We start from the raw sequence: 24,755 nt of genomic DNA on the forward strand, positions 1-24,755 counted from the left end.
CATTACAAATGTAGGAAAACATGCAAGTGTGCAACACAAAATAATTGTCCCCACAATTTTACAAAATAGAAACACTGAAAAATGCCACTGGAATCCACAAAAATGAGCACTGAAAAAAGGAAACCTTAAATGTATATGTGGCCTTCTACCCCCTAATATATCCACACCATGGGCGGTGTCTTTTCCAACACCATACTTTTGCAATATGAGAATTATGAAATTATATTTTCAATGGAATGCCCACAATGATGTCACAGTTATGTATTAGCAAGTTGAAATGATTGCAGTAATCTTACTTTCTTGTGTACTTTTAGGAGCAGGAGGTTTGCGTGTCGCCCAGTTAGTTCGGATCTGGCGTCCTCCAAGCCACTGTCCCCCCATGTGCACAATCGCATTTTCTGCATCCTGCAGCAAAAGAGAAACAGCATGTAAGGTACCAGGTTACATCATGCAATAGGCAAGACAAACATTCGCAGCAGAGAGTAATGTAATCTTCCAGACATTTCTACATTATTAATTCTACAAAGCTCACCGAGATATAAACGCAATTCAGCGGAGCACTTAATTGGTTTCCTTTCAGTCAGGCCATTCAGAAGCCACACTGTTCAAGGACAGCTTTCCTGTCTGTGAAACTATCCTAACCAGCTGACATGAGGTTGGTCTGATCTCGGCAGCCTCCTCACCACTGAACTGTACAAGGACATTTCAACATGGCAAATTAATTCAACCTCTTAACTGTTGCATTAGACAAGTTGTGTCTCCCAAGAAAGAAAACAAAAGAAATTCAAATAGCACACTCCAAAACTCACTCAGTCCAGGCTTCACCCTCTACTCATTGAAGAACAAGTTACTTCCCTTTGGTAACACTCTTTCTGGTAAACTATCTAATGGCACACTCCTCACCTTTTGAATGTCTCCCGGACATCAGACTGAATCCGAAAACGTCTGCACTGTACCTCTATGGACCAGTAAGTGGTGCTGTGCAGCTCCACATTGAAGCCATTCCAGTCCGGAAATGGCATGCAGGGCCCTTGGCAGCACCATTCCTGCACGCTGACATTAGTTTCTGTCAAGGCAGTCCAAGTCCCCAGATTCAAAGCCCAGACAACAAATTGACTGACTTTGCACAGTGTGCAGATTCCTACACTTGGGATCTAATTAATATAGAGGCCAAATCACAGAATAGGGAGGATTGGAGAGTCGGTGCTAACTCTGCGGTTAGAGTCTCTAGGAAAAAGAGCATTACCAAAAGTAATTAACTTGTTCTTCTGATAGAGAGATCCAACTGAAGATTCCTCACCTACTGAATAGCTACCATAGCAGTACCTATTAGGAGGTGGGTCTATGAATTAGCTCAGACCAAGAAGACCTGCAGGACAGAGCAGGTCAAATGCACTTCTCTGCAAACCTGGCTGTCCAGACAGTTGTGCTTCGAGAACATATAGAGCAGCGCCCAAGCAACCGTCTGGCAGATGTACAGGACAGGTGGTAGTAGCTTTGGCTCTGGTGGAATTCGCTTGCAGACTTTCTGGAGGTTGCATTTTGGCCAAGGCATAGGAGATCCTGATGCAAAGTAAGGGACGAGGTGGTCCTCTTCTGCATGGCTTTGCATTTTGTACCCCAGAACACCACACAAAGAGCTGATCATTCACCTGGTGTTCTTTGGTGTGACTGATACAAAAGCTCAGTGCACTTTTGAAGTTCAAGCGATGGACTCTTCTCCTCAGAGGGGTGAGGCAGAGCATAGAATACCTGCAAGGTGATGGTTTGACAGATGTGGAATGGCATCACAACTTTTGGCAAAAAGGATGTTTGCGTCCACAGAACCATATTGTCTGGGAAGAGGGTGGTGCACGGCTGGTTAAGACAGTGGGCCTGGAAATCAATCACTCACCACGCCAAGGTGATGGCGACGAGGAGCACTGTCTTGAGGGTGGGGAGCTGTAAGCACCAGGTGTGAAACAGCTCAAAGGGAGTGCAGATTAAATATAAGGTCCTACTGAGGCATTATGAAAGGGGAGGGAGAAAACAAGGGCTGGAGACCTTTCAGAAAAGCGCATCAAAGCCAGTGACTTGAGAATGCGTCCTGAAGAGAGAGGTGCCTTGGATATGCCAACATGCAGAAGCGGGTGGAGGCATACAGGTCGAAACAAGGTTATTCCCATTACAAAACTAACCTTGCACCACCTCCCAGTGTAAATGCCACTAGTGATTCGCTAGGCGTCAACAGCTGAGCTCGTTTGCCTTAGCATTAAAAGGATCCTGCCAGGAGGTTCACCACCAGGAAGATACCTTGATTGTTTAGTAATTTTCAGAGGTCTAGCATTTCCTGACAAAGATTCCAGGACCCCACATTGTCCTGCTTGTTTCAATACCACATGACGGTGATGTTGCCTGTAAGCACCTTCTGCACCAGCCTCCCTTTGATGTACGGAAGGAATGCTTTTAACACCAACCAGAAGGCTTCCAGCTCCAGCAGACTGATATGTAGCTAGGCCTCCAGCAGAGACCTAAGGCCTCTGATCTCCGTCTCTCCCAGGTCACCCTAACCCAGAAAGTACGCATCAGTCACCACTGTCAACTCTGGGTGAGGAAGGAAGAAGAAGAGTCTGGTGGGTTGTGGAGGAGGGGGGGGGGGGGGGGGGGGGAGTGTCCAGTAACCACCGCTGCAGATCTTTCACAATCTCCTCCAAGATCTGGGTGTGGTCCGAGAAGTCCATTACTTCGGATTCCACTGGAAAGATTGAGTATGAGGCGGGTGAGGATGGTGTGTAAAGGATAGTGTAGTATAGTGACATGCAAAAGGAATGTAATATATACGTAACTGCAACCAACAGAGATTTCCGAGGAGGAGGGTGGGCGCATGTGAATTTACAGCACTACATGCCACAAACAGATGCTTACTAGGTAAGTAACATTTTCCATTCAAGGCATGTGTGGCTGAAGAGACACATGCTTAGCATAGAAGGCAAAGCAGTTGTCCACCATAAGCGGTAGCTAACCTGTGGTTGCAGCCGTTTGAAAAATGTATGTAGGACCGCTTGGCCCACATTGGCTAATTCACGAGCCATGACAGCGGTTTGAAAAATATACATAGAACTGCTTGGCACACCTTGGCTTATTCACGAGCCAAGACATCTGCACAGTAATGTTTTGTAAATACATGCGGTATAGACCATATAGCTGTTTTACATATGTCAGCCATAGGTATATTTCCTAACAATGCCATTGAAGTAGAGTGAGCTCTTGGAGGGATAGTTAAAATTATTTTAGCTTTAGCTTAGCTGGTTTAAATTGATTTGACATGCCAATGTGAAATGCCTTATTTAGAAATTTGTTCTTCCTTTATGCGGTTTTGAAAAGATAACAATTTATTGTGTATTTCAAATGATTTGTTTCTATTAATATAGTACACAATGGCCCTTTTATCATCCAAAGTGTGTATTAACTGATTGAAGTTAACTTGTACCACACACAGATACTCCGAGGAGTGCCCCGGCACCCAAGCACAGGTCAGATGTAAAACAGGATCCTGTTGTATCAGTCTTGCACAAAAAAACAGGTTTCAGCCTTTTCTTAAACAATACAACATTGAAAACTGTGAGGAGCTCAAGACGGAGCTTATTTCAGACTGCTAAATGTTTATGGACAGGTTACCTACCGCCTATTCTGGCACACCTAATTCTGGGAGCCACTGATAGCAATTTGTTGGCGGACCTCAAATTTCTTGACGGAGCTTAGAAAGTGAATCTTGTTCTGAGATAGAATGTTCTGAGATAGAATGGTCTGGTATAGAGCCCCGGTATAGAGCCCCGTGAACTAGCACTAGCACCTTGCCCAAGATTCTTTTCTCAATAGGAAGCCAGTAGAGGGCGTGGAGATAAAGGGGCATATCTGCTCTAATTGGCAAATATAGAAGAAAGTGAGCAGCAGCATTTTGGACTACATGTAACCTATCCAACAACTATTCCATCAGTCCAATATAGAGGGCCTTACCAAATTCCAACCTCAAGATAATCAGGGCCTGAATATCAGATTCGTTAGCAGTGAAGGAGAGTATAGGAACTCTTTTAGGGGGCACAGTACACCAATGCATGTGCGCCCTTTCTGCAACTGAGTCAGGTTGGGGAAAAATACTGCCAATTTGATAGATTGATTTAGGTGGGATTTGGTAGTACCATCCTATCTTTATGTAGCTGGAAGAATGATTCTTCCAGCTAGTGCCTGAAGCTCACTGAAACGTCTGAGTGAAGTGATAGAAATGAAAAATGTTACCTTCCAGTACAAAAATTGGAGGGAGCAAGAATGTAGGGGCTCGCATGGAGGGCCTTGTGTAAGAAAGTGCCCCTTTTAGCATGGTTACCCCATATATTTTGCCAGATACATGATGCCAACTTGACGGAGTGTGCCCTGGGTCCCTGCCAATCAGGCTCCCAGGGCCTGTGTTCTTTCCAAAACCTGTACCTTTGTCTCCACAATTGCCACATCCTGGGCCACATGAAAGCCACTTTTAAAGGAATCCCTAGTACCAAGGGCATTGCGACCAGAAACGGCCACTGAGGGCTGCAGCATGTATTATGCCACTATCAGAGACGCCCTCACGTTAAACACCCATACACCGCCATTGCAGGCTGCCTGTTTTGGTGCAGACAAAACTGAACAGTCGACATTGCACACATCCTTAATTTCCATGCCCACCAACACTGCCCGAGGCATGGGTAAGTCACCCCTCTATCAGGCCTTACAGCCCTAAAGGCCGGGTGCACCATACAACAGGTGAGGGAATCGCTGCATCAACAAAATGCCCCTACAGTGTCTGTGCCATTCAACAAACATTGTAAGTGCAGTGAAGCCATTTTGAGTACATGAGCTGCGAGTTCAATCAATCAATCAATCAAGCACATTTATAGTGCGCACTACTCACCCACTAGGGTCTCAAGGCGCTGGGAGGAGGGGGGGGGGGGGGGGGGGGGGGTGCTGCTACTGCTCGAAAAGCCAGGTCTTGAGTTGCTTCCTGAAGGAGAGGTGGTCCTGGGTCAGCTGGAGGTGGGTGGGGAGGGAGTTCCATGTCTTGGCCGCCAGGTAGGTGAAAGATCTTCCTCCGGTGGTGGTTCTGCGGATCCGTGGGACGGTGGCGAGGGCGAGGCTGGCGGATCGGAGCTGGCGGGTGGGTGTGTAGAATGTGAGGCGGTTGTTGAAGTAGTTGGGGCCCATGTCGTGGAGAGCCTTGTGGGTGAGGAGTCTGAACGTGATCCTCTTGCTGACAGGGAGCCAGTGCAGGTCTCTCAGATGGGCATAGATGTGGCTGTGGCGGGGGATGTCCACGATGAGTCGTGCCGAAGCGTTCTGTATGCGCTGGAGTCTTCTCTGTAGTTTAGCTGTGGTTCCAGCGTAGAGGGCGTTCCCGTAGTCAAGTCGGTTGGTGACGAGGGCCTGGGTGACCGTCTTTCTGGTTTCGGTGGGAATCCACCGGAAGATCTTTCGGAGCATGCGCAGGGTGTTGAAGCAAGATGACGAGATGGCGTTGACTTGTTTGGTCATCGTGAGGGAGGAGTCTAGGATGAAGCCCAGGTTGCATGCGTGGTCCGTGGGCTTGGGGGCAGTGCCCAGCGCGGGGGGCCACCAGGAGTTGTCCCAGGCGGAGGGGGATGGTCTGAGGATGAGGACTTCCGTCTTGTCAGAGTTCAGTTTCAGACGGCTGAGCTTTATCCATTCCGCGACGTCTTTCATTCCTTCCTGGAGGTTGGCTCTGGCGGTGGTGGGGTCGTTGGTGAGGGAGAGGATCAGCTGGGTGTCGTCAGCGTAGGAGATGATTTTTAGGTTGTGTTGGCGTACGATGGCTGCGAGGGGGCTCATGTAGACGTTGAAGAGGGTCGGGCTGAGTGAAGAGCCTTGAGAAACGCCGCAGATTATTTTGTAGGCTGCTGAGCGGAAGGGCGGGAGGCGGACTCTCTGAGTTCTGTCGGAGAGGAAGGAGATGATCCATTCTAGAGCTTTCCCTTGGATCCCGGCGTGGTGGAGGCAGGTTGTTAGGATGCGGTGGCAGACTGTGTCAAATGCGGCCGAAAGGTCGAGGAGGATGAGGGCAGCAGTTTCCCCGTTGTCGAGCAGTGACCTGATGTCGTCGGTAGCTGCGATGAGGGCGGTCTCGGTGCTGTGGTTTGCCCGAAAACCGGACTGCAAGGGGTCGAGGGAGCAGTTTGTCTCGAGGAAGGCGGATAGTTGCTTGTTGACAGTCTTCTCGATGACTTTGGCAGGAAAAGGGAGGAGCGAGATGGGGCGGAAGTTCTTGAGGTCCGTGGGGTCCGCGGTGGGTTTCTTCAGGAGGGCACTGAGCTCCGCATGTTTCCAACTCTCCAGAAAGATGGCGGATGCGAAGGAGCTGTTGATGATGTTCCGGAGTTGGGGTGCGATGATGGAGTTGGCTTTGTTAAAGATGTGGTGTGGACAGGGGTCGGCTGGGGAGCCAGAGTGGATGGTGTTCATCACGCGGGTGGTGTCTTCAGTGCTGACCGAGGTCCAGGCGCAGAGGGTGGAGGTGGGGGGTGCTGGTTCGGTGGTTGGGTGAGTGGTCTGGGCGTCGAAGCTGTTGTGCATGTCGGCGATCTTGCGGTGGAAGAACGAGGCGAGTGAGTCGCAGAGGTCTTGCGAGGGTGTGATGTCGTTGTTGCTGGCGCTGGGGTTGGAGAGCTCTTTAACGATGCTGAAGAGTTCCTTGCTGTTGTGGGTGTTGTTGTTCAGTCGTTCTCTGAATGTTGTCCTTTTGGTGGTGCGGATCAGCTGGTGGTGTTTGCGGATGGCGTTCTTGAGGGCTGTCATGTTTTCTGTTGACTGGTCGTGGCGCCAGGCTCTCGAGGGTACGGCAGGTTTTCTTGGAGTTTTTGAGGTCGTCGGTGAACCACGAGGCTTTCTTGCTGCCGGGTCTGCTGGGAGGATTCTTCAGTGGTGCAAGGGCATTGGCGCAGTTGGTGAGCCACTGTGTGAGGTTGCGGGCTGCTTCGTTGGAGTCCGTCGTGTTGGTGGGAGGGTTCTGGCTCAGGGAGGTGGTGAGCTGGTCGGCGGTGATCTTGCTCCAGCATCTTCGGGGAACCTGTTGCGGGTGGTGGTGGGTCGTGGTTCTCCTGAAGTTGTAGTGGACGCAGCTGTGATCTGTCCAGTGTAGTCCGGTGGAGTGGTTGAGGGAGATGTGGTTGCTGGAGGAGAAGGCTGGGTCAAGCGTGTGGCCGGCGTAGTGGGTGGGGGTGTTCACCAGTTGCTTGAGTCCGAGATTGGAGAGGTTGTCCAGCAGGGTGGTGGTGTTGTCGTTGTTGTTGTTTTCCAGGTGGAAATTGAGATCCCCTAGGAGGATGTAGTCTGGGGAGGTGAGGGCGTGCGGGCTGATGAAGTCTGTGATGGCTTCGCTGAATTGTGTGCGTGGTCCCGGGGGTCTGTAGATGAGAGTTCCTCTGAGGGTGGTCTTGGGGTCGGTGTGTATCTGGAAGTGAAGGTGCTCGGTGGTGGTGAGGGTGTCGTCGGAGTTGGTCGTGATGCGTATGGTGTTTTTATGGACGATGGCGATGCCTCCTCCGGTTTGGTTGACGCGGTCTCTCCGGGTGATCTTGTGGCCATCCGGGATGGCTATGGCGATGTTGGGGGCTGAGGAGGCGTTCATCCAGGTTTCTGTGAGGAAGGCGACGTCCGGCGCTGTTGTGTCGTGGAGGTTCCAGAGTTCGACGGCATGCCTGTGGACGGAGCGGGTGTTGAGCAGGATGCACTTGAGGTGGTTATTGCTGGTGTCTGGTCTGGCGGGTGCTGTGCAGGTCCGGAGGCAGGTGAATTTGCAGGTTCGGCAGGTCATGGGTGCGTTTCGGGGTGGCTTGGTGGCAGGCGGGTTTCCGGCCGGTGTTGAGTGCGCGGAGGGTGGCGTCGTCGTAATTCAGTCGGGTGCGAAGAGCGGGAAAAAACTGTCCCGAAACGGGCGGCAGGGATCCAAACACAATCAGGAAACCAGGGGCAACAGAAACAGAGCAAACAACAACAGAGGCACAGGATCACAGGGGGCAGTAAAAACGAAAATGCAGTACCAGCACAAGTAAAGTGAAGCGCAGGATAACTGGCAGCAGGGGCACACCCACGGGGAGCCGCGCGGTGCGTGGAGGGACCGGCCCTGAACCAGGGTCAGAGGTCACGAGCAATACTGGGTCAGCACGACCAATACTGCTCCATGATGGCTTTACTGAAGACTGAGAAGACTGAAGACTGAGAAGCTTGGTACCAAACTTCTCAGCACAATAAACCCACACTGATGCCAGTGTTGGATTTAGTTATGTATTGGCTGACCGCGTGTCTGGTGGTGGCCAGCCAGCCACCACCAGACAGGCTTTCTTACCCCATGGGATGAGAAACTTTTGTACTCTGAGGTCAGAAACAGCAACACTTGGTGGTGAGCCTCAAAGACTCTCACCTTGTGATGTGCTGTTTTGGGCAGCTTCAACTAGTGGAGATGCCCGCCCTCCCTGTTCTGGTCCCACTTTTGACAGCAGGACAGGGGAGAAAATTAGTATGCGGAGGAGAAATGTCCCCCTTGCCCTGGTACACCCCTAAGGTGGCCAGGAGCTGAGGTGAACCACTCTCTGAAACATTGTCCATCTTGTATTGGAGAATTAAGCCAATAAGAACAGGCCTGTGCCCCTCTACCCAAAGGGAGTGGGCACCTAGAAGGGTGTAGTCACCCTTGGAGACCGTAGCCATTGGCTGCTGCCCCAGTCCTCAGTAAAGCCCTTCATTTTAGTAGTTAAGGGTTCCCCTGAACCTTGATCCTCATCCAGCAGTAGAGAACTGACTTGGCCCCAGCTTTACCAGCCTTTCTCCTCCTCCAGTGACCCTGCTTCAAGAAACCGGCATAGCCCACAGCCAGAAGCCTCAAGAAACCCGGAGGACCTGTGCTGTCTTCAATTTAGACTCTTGTCACCTGTGGACATCTGATTTATCCAGCAAACAAACCAACTCCAATCTCCACATCAGGGAGGCTCCGCGACACTGCATCACTCTGCACCCGACACCCAGTGCTAGAGTTTGAGTGCCTCACCTATCCTGTGAAGTCTCCCCAGCGATCCGGACCTCGTCTACATTGGTGGTCGACCTCTCCAGGACTCCTCCCTCAACGACTGCAGCCTCTGTTTGACGGGTCCCCCCTGACCACGACCAGACACCAAAAAGCACCCCTGCATCCTCTGCCCCGACCTTGGGGAGCCCAGCTATTGGTGCACCAGTTATCCGCAAGTTATCCAGCTTACCTGCCCAACTGTTAGTAACTTCCGTCCTGCCTCCTGGTCCAAGCCTGCAGCATCTTTACAAAACAGACAATCTATAATGGAAAGCATTGGGCGTCCAATGCTGATTTGCACCCTGCACCTGGCCGCACCTGTGACGCTGATGGTGTAGCTTTGGTGCTGCTTTGTGCCCCCCCCCCCCCCATGCTCACCTCCAACCCTGGGGCACTTTCCCTAAGACTAGGTGTACCTACCTGTAAACTGTGCTTCTTTGAGGTAACACCCGGCTCCAATAGATAACACCTGGGCCCAGTGACCTCTGCGCCCAGTGACCTCTGCACCCAGCCGCCCCAGTGTTGCTGGTGGTGCAGTCCCTACCTGGTATTGAACCTTGCACTGTGTGGTCCTAAACCCTTGAAGCCTGGAGAAGTAAGTTGAGTACTTACCTGCAAACCGGGTAATATTGTTTTCCTCCATAGGACGTCTAACTGTATCACTGCAAAAGCATACTACTGTACTTGATTGACATTTACAGAAAACATTCTTAAAACCAGTAGCGGCTCTCTTTCTTAACAATTGGTGAGGCGGTGGGAAGGTGTTGGGAGGGGGGAGGGGGGGGGCAGAGGGTGGGGTAGAGTAAATTTAATAAATAAAAATAGCACCTACCTGCTGCTGTGCTGCCTGCTTCCAGCTCGGGATTCTTCTGCTCGGGGTCCCTGTACACTGCGTAGGCTCCTAGATGCCAATCAAGAAGCAGCTCTCATGAGAGCAGCGCCGTGATTGGCCTGAGCTGGCTTTTTTAACGCTAGCTTAGGTGCTGGGAGCCTGTGCTCTACTCCACCAAGCTATACAGTACAGCCTGAGTGTAGAGAGATCAAAGTGCACATGACTGTTTGAACAGCCGGCCACTGCCAGGAGCACTTTACAGTGTACACTACTTCTCCCCCTGCACTACTCATGGCCCCGCCCGCACAGGCTTGGCTGCCTGCAGCAGAAAGAAAATTAAATTCGAATAAAATGGTTTTAGTACCATTTTATTTTTCCCGTGTCTATCTGCTGCCTGGCACTCAGCAGGGGGCAGGCTGCTTACAATTGTAAAATATATAACTGCATTTACAAAACATTACTGCATTCTTGAAAAGTACTGCTACTTTTGAACTTACTTGCACGAAGTGATTCTTGGCTCTAGAATAAAATTAAGTAACACCTTTTTCTACAAACCAATTGGTCTGGATTCAGTTTTGATTGTGTGCTATCATTTCTTGCCTGAGTGTGTACAATAAATGCTTAACTCTACACTCTGATAAGCCTAATTGCTCAGCCCAGCTACCATGAAACTGAGAGTAAGGTATTATCTACTTTTACCTCTTCCATACCATTGGGGACCCACTGGACTCTCTACACAATATACCGCTAGTTGGTATAGTATGTACACAGCCAGCTTCATACACCTTGTTAACACAATATTAAGATTCCAAGTGGGAGCTGGGGGTATCCTAGGAGGAATTACTCTTTTCAAACCCACTAAAAAGGCTTAAATGACTAAGATAGGAAGGCTTAAATGACTGGGATACTGAACAGAGAAGTGTGTTGTGTGTTTTGGATGTATGCAGCTTCTGCCGCTAGGTGTAGCCTTATACATGTAAAAGCTAGACCAGAGGAATGTAAATGAAATAAATAACAGCATATCCTGAACTTTGGCCCCTAGAGGATCAATGTATTTGGAATGACAATAGTGAACAAATCTTTTCCACTTTGCAGCATAAAAAGCCCTAGTAGTAGGTCTTCTTGCTTCTTTGATAATGTCCATAGAAGGTTGTGGTAGATTTAAGTCACCAAACTCTAGGAACTTAGGACCCAGATCGCAAGGTTGAGGGACCTAGGGTAGGGGTGTCTGACTTGTCCAAGGTTCTGTGTGAGAAGGCCCTTCCTGTTGGGCCATCTTTGGTGGGGAACTGACAGTTCTAGGAGTGTGGTGAACTACTGTTGTTGCGCCCATGTGTGAGCCACCAGGATGAGGGCTGCCGAAGTTTGCAAACCACAAACGGAAGCAGTGGGAGAGGTGAAAAGTGTAAGCAAATATCCTGGGCCAACTCATCCTTATTGTGTTAACCCTTGACTGTGAGTGTGGGAAACGAGGCGAAGTTTGGGCATTTGGTGTTTTCGGACGTACCGAAAAGGTACGGTACAGGTCTGGAAAACCCCAAACCTAAAAGAATGGGAGGAGGACCTGGAGGTTCAGTTCCCACTCATGGGCTTGTTGGCACCTCCTGCTGAGATCTACAAGTTGTTGTCCACTCCTGGGAGATTCTCTGCTGACAGTTGTTGTATCGGGTGCCAACCTCCATTTGTTCTGGGCTAGATGAGAGAGCTGAGAGGCCCGGGTGCCCCTCTGTTTTCGCAGATAATACATGGCAGTCATGTCTGTTTTGAGGAGGACTTCCTTGCCAATGAAGTGGGGATGGATGGCTTGGAGCGCTAGATAAACAACTAGAAAATCCAGATGTTTGATATGGAGATGCATTTGGCTGATTGTCCAGTGTCCCTGAACAAATATATACTGTGAATGTGCCCTGCAACCCATAAGGGAGGCATCCACTGTTATGGTTATCTGCGGAACTGGGTCTAGGAAAAGCCGCCCTTTTAGGAGATTGTGGGTATTCCACCACTGTAGAGAGTGTTCCGCTTGACGGCTCATCAACACTAGATCTTCCAATTGACCCTCCGCTTGAGTCCATTGATGCGCTAAGCAACTGACGCATATTGAATCTGGAATACGGTACTATGACTATGTATGTAGCTATGGAGCCAAGGAGACGCATTACCGTCCTCACTGTTATCTGCTGATGAGGCTGAAAAAGGGGAATAAGCACCTGGAAGGATTGAATCCGGTCAGCACAGGGATAACCTATCCCCTGCAGTGAACTGAGGATGGCTCGTAGGTAAGGTTGTATTTGAAGGGGTTGGAAGTGGGATTTGACTGCATTGATGGTGAAACCCAGTTGGTGAAGTAGGTGCATGGTGGCTTCTGAGTGCTGAACACTTGCAGAGTTGTGCTCTTAATAAGCCAGCCATCTAAATATGGGAAAATGCGTATATTTTGTCTACCTAAGTGAGCAGCTACTACTGAAGGACATTTTGTGAAAACCCTAGGGTTTGTAGGGTCCCGGAATGGGACAACTTTGAATTGGAAGTTTTGGCTGTTTATTTTTTAAAGGTGGAATGCTCGCAGGGAAACTTTGTGCTGAAGAGACCAGTTCCAAATTTTTGGAGATTCTTGAGAGAGTGAGAGTGAACAAGTCTCTCCTTGCTTGTACACGTAGTGCATTGTCGTAGTATTGTCCGTTCTGACAAGCACTTGTGAACCTTTTATTCTGGGAAGGAAAGCCAGGAGGGCTAAATAGACAGCTCTGAGTTCTTGGAAGGTTTATGTGCAGTTTCCACTCGGAAAACGACCACTTCCCGCTGATCTGAAGCTCCTGAGGAAAGGCTCTCCAACCTTCTAGAGACTCATCCGTGGTTATAACTTGAGGGGAGGCTTGAGTTAGGAACGATAGGCCTCAAGACAGATTTTGTGGCTGAGTCCACCAGTTGAGAGCGGCGACCATCTGAGGAGTCACCTGTATGATGTTGAATGATCCGCTGATTTGAATCCACTGAGCAGAGAGAGCCTCTTGAAGAGGACGCTTACGGAGACAACAGTAAGGAACTAGAAGGATCATTCCGAGGAGGGATTTGAATAGGCGCACTGAAAGATTTTCTTCTGCGTATGCGGTCGGTCAAACGCAGGAGTTGTTGTTGTCGCTCCTGCAATGGGTACGCTTTTTTCAGGACCATATCCAGGACAGCTCCCAGAAATGGAATCCACTGAGAAGCCTGTAGAACGGACTTGTCTGGGTTGAGGGTAAGACCTAAGCTTCTGAAAAGCCGCAGATAGGCTTTGGAAGACCTTCTAGCTCTGATGAGAGAGGGTGCCTTGACGAGCCAGTCGTCGAGATAAGGAAAAATCGGGTGATGTTGTTGTCTGAGGAATGCAGCGTCTGGGGAAAGGCCTTTTGTGAAGATGCGTGGGGCTGATTTGAGCCCGAAAGGCAGGACTCGGAATTGGTAATGTCTGGCCGCCACAGCGAACCTCAGAAACTTCTTGTGCCTTCTGAGGATAGGAATATGAAAGTAGGCATCTTGGAGGTCCAAGGATACCATGTAGTAGTTTGCATTGAGAAGTTGTAGGGCTTCCTGGATAGTGACCATGCTAAATGATTGCTTTTTCAAGTATTGTTTAGACTTATTAAATCTAGGATCGGTCTCCATTTCTTTTCCTTTTTGTGCACCAAGAAGAATCGAGAGTAAAAACCTTGTCCTCTTTGACGAACAGGCACTCGTACTGCTCCATTCTGGAGCATTGATGATATTTCCAGGAGTAAGAGGAGTAAATGTTTGTGATTCATATGTTGAGGAGGTGTTGGCAGTGGAGTTTACACAAATTCTAGAGAATGTCCAAACTGCACCAGCTGGAGAACCCAAAGATCCGTTGGGATTTGATTCCAATTTTGAAGATAGTGATTAAAGATTTTCCTCCCACTCTGGAAGGTGGAAAAGAAACAGAGACTGGCGGTAGAGAGAAGTCATTGGTGACACGCGGAATCTTTCTGCCGTCCGGCTCTTCCGCGAAAAGAAGACTTGTTGTAAGAAGTCTGCACCTGTTATCTCTGACGAAATTGTGGTCTGTAATTGTTGGTTAGAGGAGGAGTATGAAGACCTATATTGTTGGTAGCCTCTTCTATTAGAATATTGCCCTCTACCCCTTGAGCCACGAAAACGGGTGCTTTTATATTGAAGGGTACACAGAGCTCTGGCGGTGTCAGTATCTTTTTTTATACCTTGGAGGGCCTCATCAATATGGGTACCAAAAAGGAGTTGTCCATCATAAGGCATGTCAATAATTTTGGTCTGAATTTCAGGCCGGAATGTTGTTGCCTTAAGCCACCCTTAGCGCCAAAGAACTGCCCCAGCCAGTTGGCGGAAACCAGTGGATGCGATGTCCATCGCACAGTCTATAATTTCAGAAGCCGACCTTTCGCCCTCCAGAAGCGCCTTTCTTGCTTCGTCTTTAGATTCTTGCGTCAAGGACTCCAAGTACGATGCAATATCTGACCACATCTGCCTGTTGTAGCGTCCCAATAGCTCTAATGAGCTCTAATGAGTTGGACGCTCGTACTGTTAGCGCTGACATGGAGGAAAACCGTTTTCCAATATTGCCCAAGCGTCTGCCCTCTTTATCCGGGGGTGCTGAAAGTGGGACAGAAGGGTTTTTTGATCTGCGTTGAGCTGCCTGAGTAATCACTGAAAATTGCAAAAAACACAGTTGATGGACAGAATGTAGAACAATGTCATACATTCACCCCAGTACTAGGATCTGGGCCTAAATCCATCTTTTTTTGCACTCCACACCACTGTATTCACACTATATTCAAATCAGCTCTGACCCTGTGCCTCATGGGAACAGTCCAGTCCGAACTACCAAGCCATGTCTAGTGTGGCAGGGTATGCTCAGACGTGAGTCCCTTGCTCACTTTGCCACTGGATTCAAGCAAGCCGGGCTGAAGACGGCTGTAATGCCAGAAACCGGTCCTCGGAAGCTTGTTTCCGGTCCAGGGAAGGCATGGCTTGGCAGTTCGGGCTGGACTGTTCCCATGAGGCACAGGGTCAGACTGATTTGCATATGGCCATGTCTGAACTGGGGTGGCAGAGTGGACTAAAGAACGGTGATGGATTAAACCCAGATCTTTTGACTGGGTGTGAGTGTTTGATTGATTCAGATGCTCCGTCCATCACCACCCCCTTTTGTACTGAGTAATCACTGAATCAGGCTTTGGCTGCCCAATGAGGCAGGCTGGAGTGTTGTTTGGAGCCCTGTATTTCTTGTACAATCTTGGCAAGACTGGAGGAACTGTAGAGGGATTTTGCATTATCTTGATGCCTTGATCCCAAATATAGTCTATGATAGGCATAGACCTAACAGATTTCTTGAATGGTTCCTTGAAATCATAAAGGAAGAAGTCTTGTTGGTGAGAAGACATTGATAATTGGAACAGTTGTGCTGCTCTCTCCAGAAGATTATGGAAACCTCCAATATCTTCGGGAGGTGAGTCCGCCTGAGGAGGCAAAGGCGATGCTGGAAGAGGGATAACCGTCGTCCCATTCGTCGTGGTGTGACTGCATATCCTGAATCGCCCCCTCTTCTTGTTGTTCTTCATCGTCATCATCCGTAACTGGAAGAGGCGGCACAGGCACCTCAATGGTAAGAAGCGGTGGAACTTGCGCTCTCTGTGGCGGAGAGAGAACTGGAACAGGAGACGACGCAGAGGAAGGGAACCTCTTCTTGTAGTCAAGAGATCATAAATTGCAGGTCAAAGATCAAGGTTGATAGAATGCCTGCTCAGCCATGTCTGGATCATTATAATCAGAGTCTTCCTGATACTTAACACTAAGTTCGTGGACTTCTTGCAGCTCTAAACATACTGTCCTCATCCCTATCGAATCCTCACCCAAAAGGTGAGAGGGGAGCAATGGTTGAACCCTACTAGGTGATGTAAGGGAGGGCGACACCCTCTGTTTCGTAATTTTTTGTTGAAAATATGTAATTTTCGTTCTTGATGTAGGTGTCGTCGACGAGACAGTCGTCGGTACAGACGTCGTAGGCGAGGAATCATCGATGGTTACAATAGACACTACCGTCGATGAGGGACCTCTCGTCGTCGAAGCAGTTGTTGACGGGTTGGTTGTCGACGGTACACTCTTCGTCGACATGCGTATCAAAGACGAGGTACTCGTCGCCGAGGTAGTCGTCGACGAGCGAGACGTCGACGCCGTCGTCGACGAGGATTTCTTGATTTAGATAGTCGACGATAAAGGGGTACGTGCTGTCGACGACGAGACTGAAAGTGTCGAAATTGTCATCGTCAACGAAGTCACTCCAATGGCAGTCTGAGGAGATTTCGTCGTCAAGGCCATCGTGGACGAGGTGGTAGTCGACTGGGCTGAGGAAGGCTTTTTAAAAGTGTGTTTCACCCTTGGCGGAGGAGTTAGAGGGTTTGAAGCTGGTTTTTTCGACCCTTGAAGGGAAGAAGACTCCCTGGCAGGTAAATCTTTAAGCTTTGGAGACTCTATAGACTTTTTCTGCGTCCTCCTTTGAGGTTTCCGCATAGAAGGACCTGAAGAAACATCTCTGGGCCTTTTCTGAGGAGTTTTTGAAGAGGATTTCGATAAGCTCTCATTCTCCTCAGAGGACATGGGGTCTTCTTTGTCCTTAAGCCTCTGCAGCCAGTGTTAAAAGCCTTCCCTCACGATCTTTTAAAGTCTTTGTAGGAAAAGTATGACATACCTTGCAGTCTTTAGGAGTATGGTCTGGATAGAGACAGTAGAGGCAGTCCCTATGCTGGTCGTCCACATGCACTCTTCTTTTTGCAAGTATTACAGGGCCTAAAAAAGGCCTTTCTTAGGAGTATCCGACATGAAGATAGTAAAGACTTCACTCAGATAGAGAAATATCCGAAGAAAATATCTTAAATCTAAGAGATAAGGAAAAACATGAGCAGACCTCAGTGGAGACCTTCTTAGCACGACGTGCGTTAGAAAATATGAGGGACTAGAGCTCCTTCCAGGACGGTTCCAGAGGGTGGTAGCAGCTGATTGGTTGCTCTCTAGAGTTTGGTCCTTATTACAAAAGGACCTGGATATGTTACTAATGTGAGGCCTTTGGCCTATTACTCTATATGTCTAATGGGACATTACTTTTTTTATGTACCAGGGACTCCCATCCCAACGACGGGGAATGATTCAGGCATGTGAATCTATGAAAGATACCCTAATACTGGATAAGTGTATCTACAGCCACAGATGCCTCGAACAGAGTGTAACCACCTAGCACACACCTGCTGTGCCTCACCAACAGCACTCAGCCAGCCACTGCATCTGCCTGTGTGTCAATTGCCTTTCAGCTGCCAGATCACGGCAGCCTGTGCACCAGCCAGGCAAAGAAGATAGACTTGCAGTGGTCAACTCACCCGCAGAATGCCGCACCTCCCCCCAGCTATGCATTCTGAGTGGTGGAGCACAAGCGCCTCAGCAACTGGCCGGTAGCGGACCTGCCTGCCCCAATGCATTATGAGGAGCAGAGTACGGATGCAGGAGCTCTCCTCTGGACCATCATCGCCTGGCGCAATCTGAAAGCCATTACAGGTACTGCGAGCCCCAGCTTGCATAGCAAGCCCAATGCTTCAGCCACTCACAACACCACCTGAAGGGCAGTCTAAACCATTGCACCTGCTGCCAAAGGTAACCTACACCTGACCCAGCCTACGCCATCCAAGCCTGTGTCTCAACCCCATAAACAGGCGTCTACGTGCTTGGTTTATTGAAGTCCTCATGGTTAGACATGCATACTCCATGGACAGCACTGGCAGGCACACAGTATGGCAGACGCCCAACAAGCAGGCCACAGCCCCCCATCCCCTCAGCACCATGCAATGCCACAGTCCTCACATCTCCCTCACAGCACCCCCCCCCGCTATTCGTGCTATGGCTGACCCTACATCAGCACCATGCTGGAACACCAGGGCGGCTAAACAATGTCCATGCGACACAGGAAACAGATGGCACAGTAAAACATTGCTCCTCCTACACTTCAATTGGGAAGAAATGTTCAAGCCATTTGAAACCCTACCAGGAACAGGTGCATGAGACTCACGCAGCTGTGTGGACCTTCACCACCTATTTGGAGCCACAACTCAATTCAGACTTTGAGTGGTTCAAATTATGGCAAGCGGACAGAAAGAGGATGAAAACATTGATGCTTTTCACACTCGGCTGTGACACCTTGCCAGTACATGCGTGGATGATGACCAGCCCTATGAGGTGCATGCAAAAACTCATTCAAGGCTACAGATCCTTGATCCTGAAGCGCCTCATCCTCCGAAAACCCAGCCTCCTACTCAATGCAATTCTAGATCTGGCCCGCTCAGACAAACTCTTGAATAGCCGAGCGGAAAACATGGAGCTGGACTTTAAAAGAGTACTGAGAGCCGCAGGGACATCCAACTCCACATAGATCAAGGAAGAGATAGTTGATGCAGTCTGGCAGTCTGAGTGAACATAGACAGCGACACAGCCCACCCGGACGTCATCCTCCTGCAGGAACTGTGGCAGGGAGCCGCACCATGGTGATGCCTGCTCGGCCAAAGCAAAGACTTGCTTCCAGTGCAGAAAAAGCAACCACTACGCCATTGTATGCTGGAGCATAGAGAAAGGGCAGACACTCCAAGGAAAGAAGCAAATGCCGGCATCGCTGAAATGCCTCACAATGGACAAAGACACATCCGCTGCAGGTGGCACAGCCATGCGCTCTGTCAAGGGAGCTCCGGACAGTGATGATGACAACGTCTTTAACTCTTTGTAGCACCTTGTAGCACAACCAGTGGAGGGAAAGAGGAAGCTGGCTCCTACTACATGCACCATAATGGTAGGCAATGAGGCAGTACCTCCTCTAATAGACACTGGGGCATTGGTGAACATTATGGACCTTGAATAGTTCAAGAAGCTACAGTCCTGCCTACGGCTAGAAGCAGCCAAGAACAAGATCTGTGCAATGTTCCATCTCTAATTCAAAATATGAGGACAATACCAAAGGCACTCGTGTGGCATATTTAAGTCAAAAGAAAATGTTCTGTATTGGTAATGCTGATCCTGTATATATTGAATCTTGACTGTTTATTATGCCCGCTAGTGAGGATGTGAAAAGATCCAGGATAACAATGTTCACCCTCTAATCCGGCTACATTGTCTTCACAACATGGCCCAAAGTTACTATGTGAAAAACGTATACAGCAGAAGAATTTCAAGTAGTAGAGAACCCAAATGAGTCCAATATACCGGTTTACTGATGAAGTTTCTGCAGAAAATACACTTATGTTTTCTTGCTTCAGAACATATTCTATGGCACCTAAGAGAAGTAGTGCTTATTTTTGCAGTAAATTTAGGTAGTGGTATACATTATATAATGGAAAGAAGATTGTTCCCTTTTGAAGTTCACCCAATGGTAAGAGTTGTGAAGCCTAAGGATGGCTGGTAAGTACCATGCTAGGGAAAAGACTATGAAAATAGCACTCATTGATTCAGTCATTAACTTGCGCTTTACAATTATCCTGAACAACGAAGATTTGGGAGGTAGGATGGTGCACAGCTTTTCCATCAAACTTATAATTGTTATCCATTTCTTGCTGTAACAGCCTTGTACATCTGTACCTATAGATTGAGTCTTTTATGGCACTATCTTTTATCAGTATGTCTATGCCTCAATTACCAACAGTGGTCTTCATTACAAAATGTCCTAGGAAGGTAATTTGACCCAAGGCAGACCCTTTTGCTTCTTTAAAACTCACAACAAAATTCAAGTTTCACCCCTAGGAAGGGAGATCAGCAGATCAACTTACAGTAAGAAACCCTATAATAGCAGCACAAAAGAATCAAAGTCACACCAAATGCTTGGTCACGAATCACAACAACAGTGAGGAAAACCCCATGCACTTATTGCTGAAACATACACGAAAATGGAGCAGCAAAAGTGAAAATAGCAAGCCTAAAGGCGGGAGATGGGGGTAATGTCGCATAAAGGGAATATATATTAAAGGGAAAGTATATTGTTAGCAGTGTAATGTTCCTTTGAATAGCCCACTTCCATATCTGTTGCGCTAGTTTTGACAGTGGAAACTACTTTGTTCCGCCCTGCTTATGGAGGTAGAACATAGTGATAGTATTGTCAGTATAAATAAGCACTGTTCGTCCCTTAACATGAGCTTGAAAGACTTCAGTGCTAGGAAGACTGTCTTTAGTTCCAGTTTGTGTTTCACAGCTTCCACAGGGCTCCAGAGAACTCTCATTTTCAGAGTACCCATTTTCATTCCCCAGCCCTTGTGGGCCAAATCTATTATGGTCACCGTGGGAGTTGGTAACGCGAAAGGTCTTCCTACACTAACATTCATTGAATTCCACCATTCTAACTGGCTTCTGAATCCTTGATATGACCGCCACTAAACCCTCCCAGTCCCCTTCTCATGTGACCATCCAATGCACACCTATTCCTATATGGGTTGCATATGTAGTCTTGCATTTGTTATGAGGGGAATGCATGAACCCATTATGCACATCAGCTTGATGACAGTCCTCACTGCCCCAGTCTGTCCCTTCTGGTAAAGGAGAGTTTGCGCAGCTATTCCGGAGGCACTATTTGGGACTGGGTATTCTCTAGCTGTCCTTGAGTCCAATGTTGCCCCAAGGAACATCTTCACTGTCTCCAGGAGTGGAGACGGTTTTTCGTGGTTTATTGGAGTGTTCTGAGGACTGTTTGCATGTCCCTGTGGCATTTTTGTTACGAGTTTGTCTTTATCAATCAGGCATCCAGGTATGGGTAGATATGTGTAACCTGTCTTCAGGGGTGCAGAAACAGCTGCCAGACATTTTGTGAACACCCAAGGTGCAGGTTTTATCTTGAAGGGTAGCACTCTGAATTGGTATTGTACTCCATCCACGAGGAATCTGAGGAATTTCTTGTGCCTGTGGTTCATTGGTATGTGAAGGTAAGCATCTTTTAGGTCTTACGTGGCCATATAGTCTCCTTTTCTTAGGAGCTTCTTGTAATGTTGTCATTTTGAAAAATTGCATTCATATGAATGTGTTTAGGTACCTGAGTTATAGGATCTATCTCAGTGTTGAGTCTTCTTTTGCTATTAGGAAGTAGGCAGAGTAGATGCTCCCGCCTGCCCTGCTCTGTGGGACTTTTTCTGTTGTCTGCTTTTTGATGAGTTCCTGACTTCTCGCAATTATTTATTTATTTTATTTTATGTGCGAGTTCCTGCACCCTCAATGTTGTTGTCTTTGAGGGGACACAAGGCGGTGTTTGGTGAGTTCTATATTTTATAATGTTTACGATCCAGTTGTCATGGTGGGGTAGCTAGCCCCAAGCACAACTCTCCTTTCGCAGCTGGGCTTGGGACAGGCAGACATAACAAGGAAACTCCCCAGGAGATACAGCAAACCAGAAAGGTCTATTAAAAACAAAGTCAGGAAGACAATCATGGGTTATGATGGCCAACGAAGATAGGTGGAGCACTTCGAAAAACCACTGAACCAGCACATGAAGTAGACTCCACAGACATTCATCAAACTGACAAGTAAATGCCAATCGACTGCAGCAGACCAAAGAAGGAATGAATACAGGAAGCCATCAAACATCTCAGAATTGGTAAGGCGAAAAGGACCTGAAAACATTCCTGCAGAAGCACTGAAGGCAGACATTGAAACATTAATAGACATTCTCTACCCCATGTTTAGAAGGATCTGGAAAGAGGAAATGTACCATCAGTCCGAAAGGAGGGATATCTCATCAAGATCCCCAAGAAAGGTGACCTGAGTAACTGCAAAAAGAACTGTGGGCTGACCCTTCTATCAACCTCAGGCAAAGTGTTCAACTATCTCATCCTGAACAGAATGAAGGAACACGTCGATGCTCAGTTGCGAGACCAGCAAGCTACCTTCAGCAAAGATAGAGCCTGCACAGACCAGATTGCAACACTGCGCATCATCATTGAGCAGTTGATGTAATGAAACTCTCCCCCTCTACTTCAACATCGACTAGGAGAAGGCATTCAACAGTGTGGCCAGAGAGCCTCTTTGGAAACTCCTTCACCACTACGGTGTGCCTGATAAACTTTTAAGAATCATCAGGAATCTTACAAGGGAATGATCTGCAAGATAGCCCAAGGAGGACAACTCATGGAAGCCTTTGAAGTGAGGACCGGAGTCCACCAGGGTGGTGTGCCCTCCCCTTTTCCCTTCCTGCAGCCACAGACTGGAATGTGAAAACATTCACACTAAGGAGAAGAACTTGGACACAGCTTGACGACCAAGCCCTACTCTTCCATACCATCTGCAGATGGAAGAGAAGACAGAAAGTGGCAGCCACATCAGCACAACTTGGCCTCAACATCCACAGTGGAAAAACCAAGATCCTGAAGGCTAACAAGGCCAGCACAACTGTAGTCACTCTTGCAGGCAATTCACTGGAAGAGGCGGAGTCCTTCACCAACCTGGGAAGTATCAGACAAGCACGGCGGCACAGACACCAACATCACGGCAAGAATTGGCAAAGCAAAGGTTGCCTTCAATCAGCTAAAGAAGATCTAGGGCACCAAGGACCTAACGCTGCAAACCATGATAAGACTTTTTAACACCAACTTAAAAATGTTCTGTAAAGACCAGAAACATGGAGGACAAGAGTGACTGCCAACAAAAAAGTCCAGACCTTTATTAGCAACTGTCTGAGGAAAATCCTCCAAATCCGGTGCTTAAACACCCTCAGCAACAACGACCTATGGCATCAGGCTTTCCAACTCCCTGCTCATGAAAAAATCAAGAAAAGGTGTTGGGGCAGTATAGGCCACACCGTCCGCAAGCCCGCATCAAACACCATCAATCAAGCTCTCACTTGGAACCCTCAAGGGAAAAGAAAAAGACTAAGTCCAAGAAATACCTGCAGTCGAGGCCTTTAGGCGGACTGCAAGGAGATGGGTTAAACCTGGAGTAAGACTCACAGAAAAGCCCCGGACAGAGATGGCTGGGAGTTCTGGTTGATGGCCTATACCCCAGGAGGGGTAGTAGGCATAAGTAAGTAAGAAAGAAGTGTCTGAGGTGATTGGCCTAAATTCGTGGAGGAATCCTTCTCATCCCCCCCCCCACTGGTGTTATGTGGCAGGCTGGTTGGTTGTGTGAGTCATTTGATAGTTCCGCCCCTCGCTGGTTGTTCCCTACCTCTGAGCTTTCTGCTAAATGGCTGTCTCACCAGGTGTTGCCACTGTTGCTGATCAGGTTGCTATGGGACCTGCTGGTTGAAGCCCTGCTGCTGGTGTTTCTGGCTTGTTGGGAAACCTGCTCTACCAGATTGTCTTATTTGGAGGCACCTCCCCCCTAAAGGACTATTTGAAGTGTCAGGCCCCCATGGCCTTAGCCGTTTCGTTGGTCTTGATTTGCTGGAATGCTTGGTCCATAGCGGTCCAGAAAGAGCTTCCCTGTAAACGGCATGTTTATAACCAAAGACTGTACCAGGGCCGGCCTAAGGCATGTGCAAGCTGTGCACCTGCACAGGGCCGCCAAACCCCAGGGGCCGCCACGCCAATATATATCCTTAGATACATATTTGTGTGGCGGCCCCTGGCAGGGATTTGGCGGCCTCGGGCCCCTTACCTACACTCCCTGCTCAGGGCCTCCGTGAGCCTAGAGCCGGCCCTGACTGTACCTCTGCCTTCAATCTAGAGATCCTGAGCCCTTTGTGCCTCCTCAGTGTAGTGCCAGTGCACATCTATCTGCTTGCGGTCCCCGCCTCGTCCAGCGCAGATTTGAAGCAGGAGTTGTCAATGTTCTTGCCCTCCTGGATGACTGCTTTTGCCCCTCTTTGGAACTCCTCTGGGAGGTGTTGCATAAGTCCTTCCATTTCTTCCCATTGCTGGTGGCCTGATCTGTTGAGGACAGATTTGGAATTTGCAATTCTCCATGGCGTTGTTGCCTCCCTTTCCATATTCCTACCTACCAGGTCCATTCCCCTGCTTTCCTTCTTTGGAGGTGAACCAGTCGATATGGGGGCGTTGTTCCTCTTTCTGGCTGTGGCCTCTATGATAGAGTCTGCCGGTACATTCCAATTACTGTACTGAAGGTCTTGAGTAGAATGTTTATAATTCTTTTCTACTTGAGGAGTAGTCGCCCTAGCTGTGGCGGACTCCTTAAAGACTGGTCTATAATGCTGGGGAGCATGGGCACTTATAGGTTTGCCTTCTGAGATGGCATCAGGCTTTCTAGGAGGAAACATGATTTTTCCCTCTCTTCCTCCAGCTGGACCCCATAAGTGTCTGCCGCCCTCCTGATTAGTCCATTGTACATGGACAGGTCTTCTCTTTGAAGTATCATTTGCACAACATGGCCACTCTGGCTTTTTGTTGTACTCCTCCTCTACCTCTTCCTGTAGTTCTGCTGTAGTTGGAGTTGCAGTTTAGCAGAGTAGTGCTCAATGGCCTTCTCCCTCAATGCTTTTAGAAGAATTTGTTAATGAGTATCGGAACTCCATTTTCCTTAGTTTCAAGGCCTTCATTTTTTATTAAAGGTGTTTTAAAAAAAAAAAAAAAAAGCTAAGGCATGCAAGGCAAAGAGCAGATCATAAGATTTTGATTTTGCAGAACATCCAACCTGCATGCCAAGGGACTTAACCTCCTTGAACAATAGGAGAAACACAGCATCGTGGGACATAACATGACCTAGTCTGCGTAAACACCTTCAGCACGGTCAGCAATGACATCAAGCTTGTTTGTCTCCATGCGGATAACTTTTTGAATATGTTGAATACTGCACTATGTATTAGGCTGGTTAGAGGTGTAATGGTTTTGTTGGTATTTCACAAATATT

General features: G+C 48.4%; 1 protein-coding gene across 3 annotated transcripts in view; it reads right to left on the bottom strand.

The window, feature by feature from the left end:
- The window catches only part of TIAL1 (TIA1 cytotoxic granule associated RNA binding protein like 1), a 666,746-nt gene that overhangs the window by 218,585 nt on the left and 423,406 nt on the right, over nt 1-24,755 (bottom strand). For all 3 annotated transcript variants that reach the window (XM_078643920.1, XM_078643921.1, XM_078643922.1), the window contains one exon: nt 297-405. In XM_078643920.1, coding sequence (XP_078500046.1) covers nt 297-405 — 109 coding nt within the window. The remainder of the gene's footprint in view (nt 1-296; nt 406-24,755) is intronic.

This window comes from Lissotriton helveticus, chromosome 5_1, assembly GCF_964261635.1.
Source record: "Lissotriton helveticus chromosome 5_1, aLisHel1.1, whole genome shotgun sequence".
NCBI lineage: Eukaryota > Metazoa > Chordata > Amphibia > Caudata > Salamandridae > Lissotriton > Lissotriton helveticus.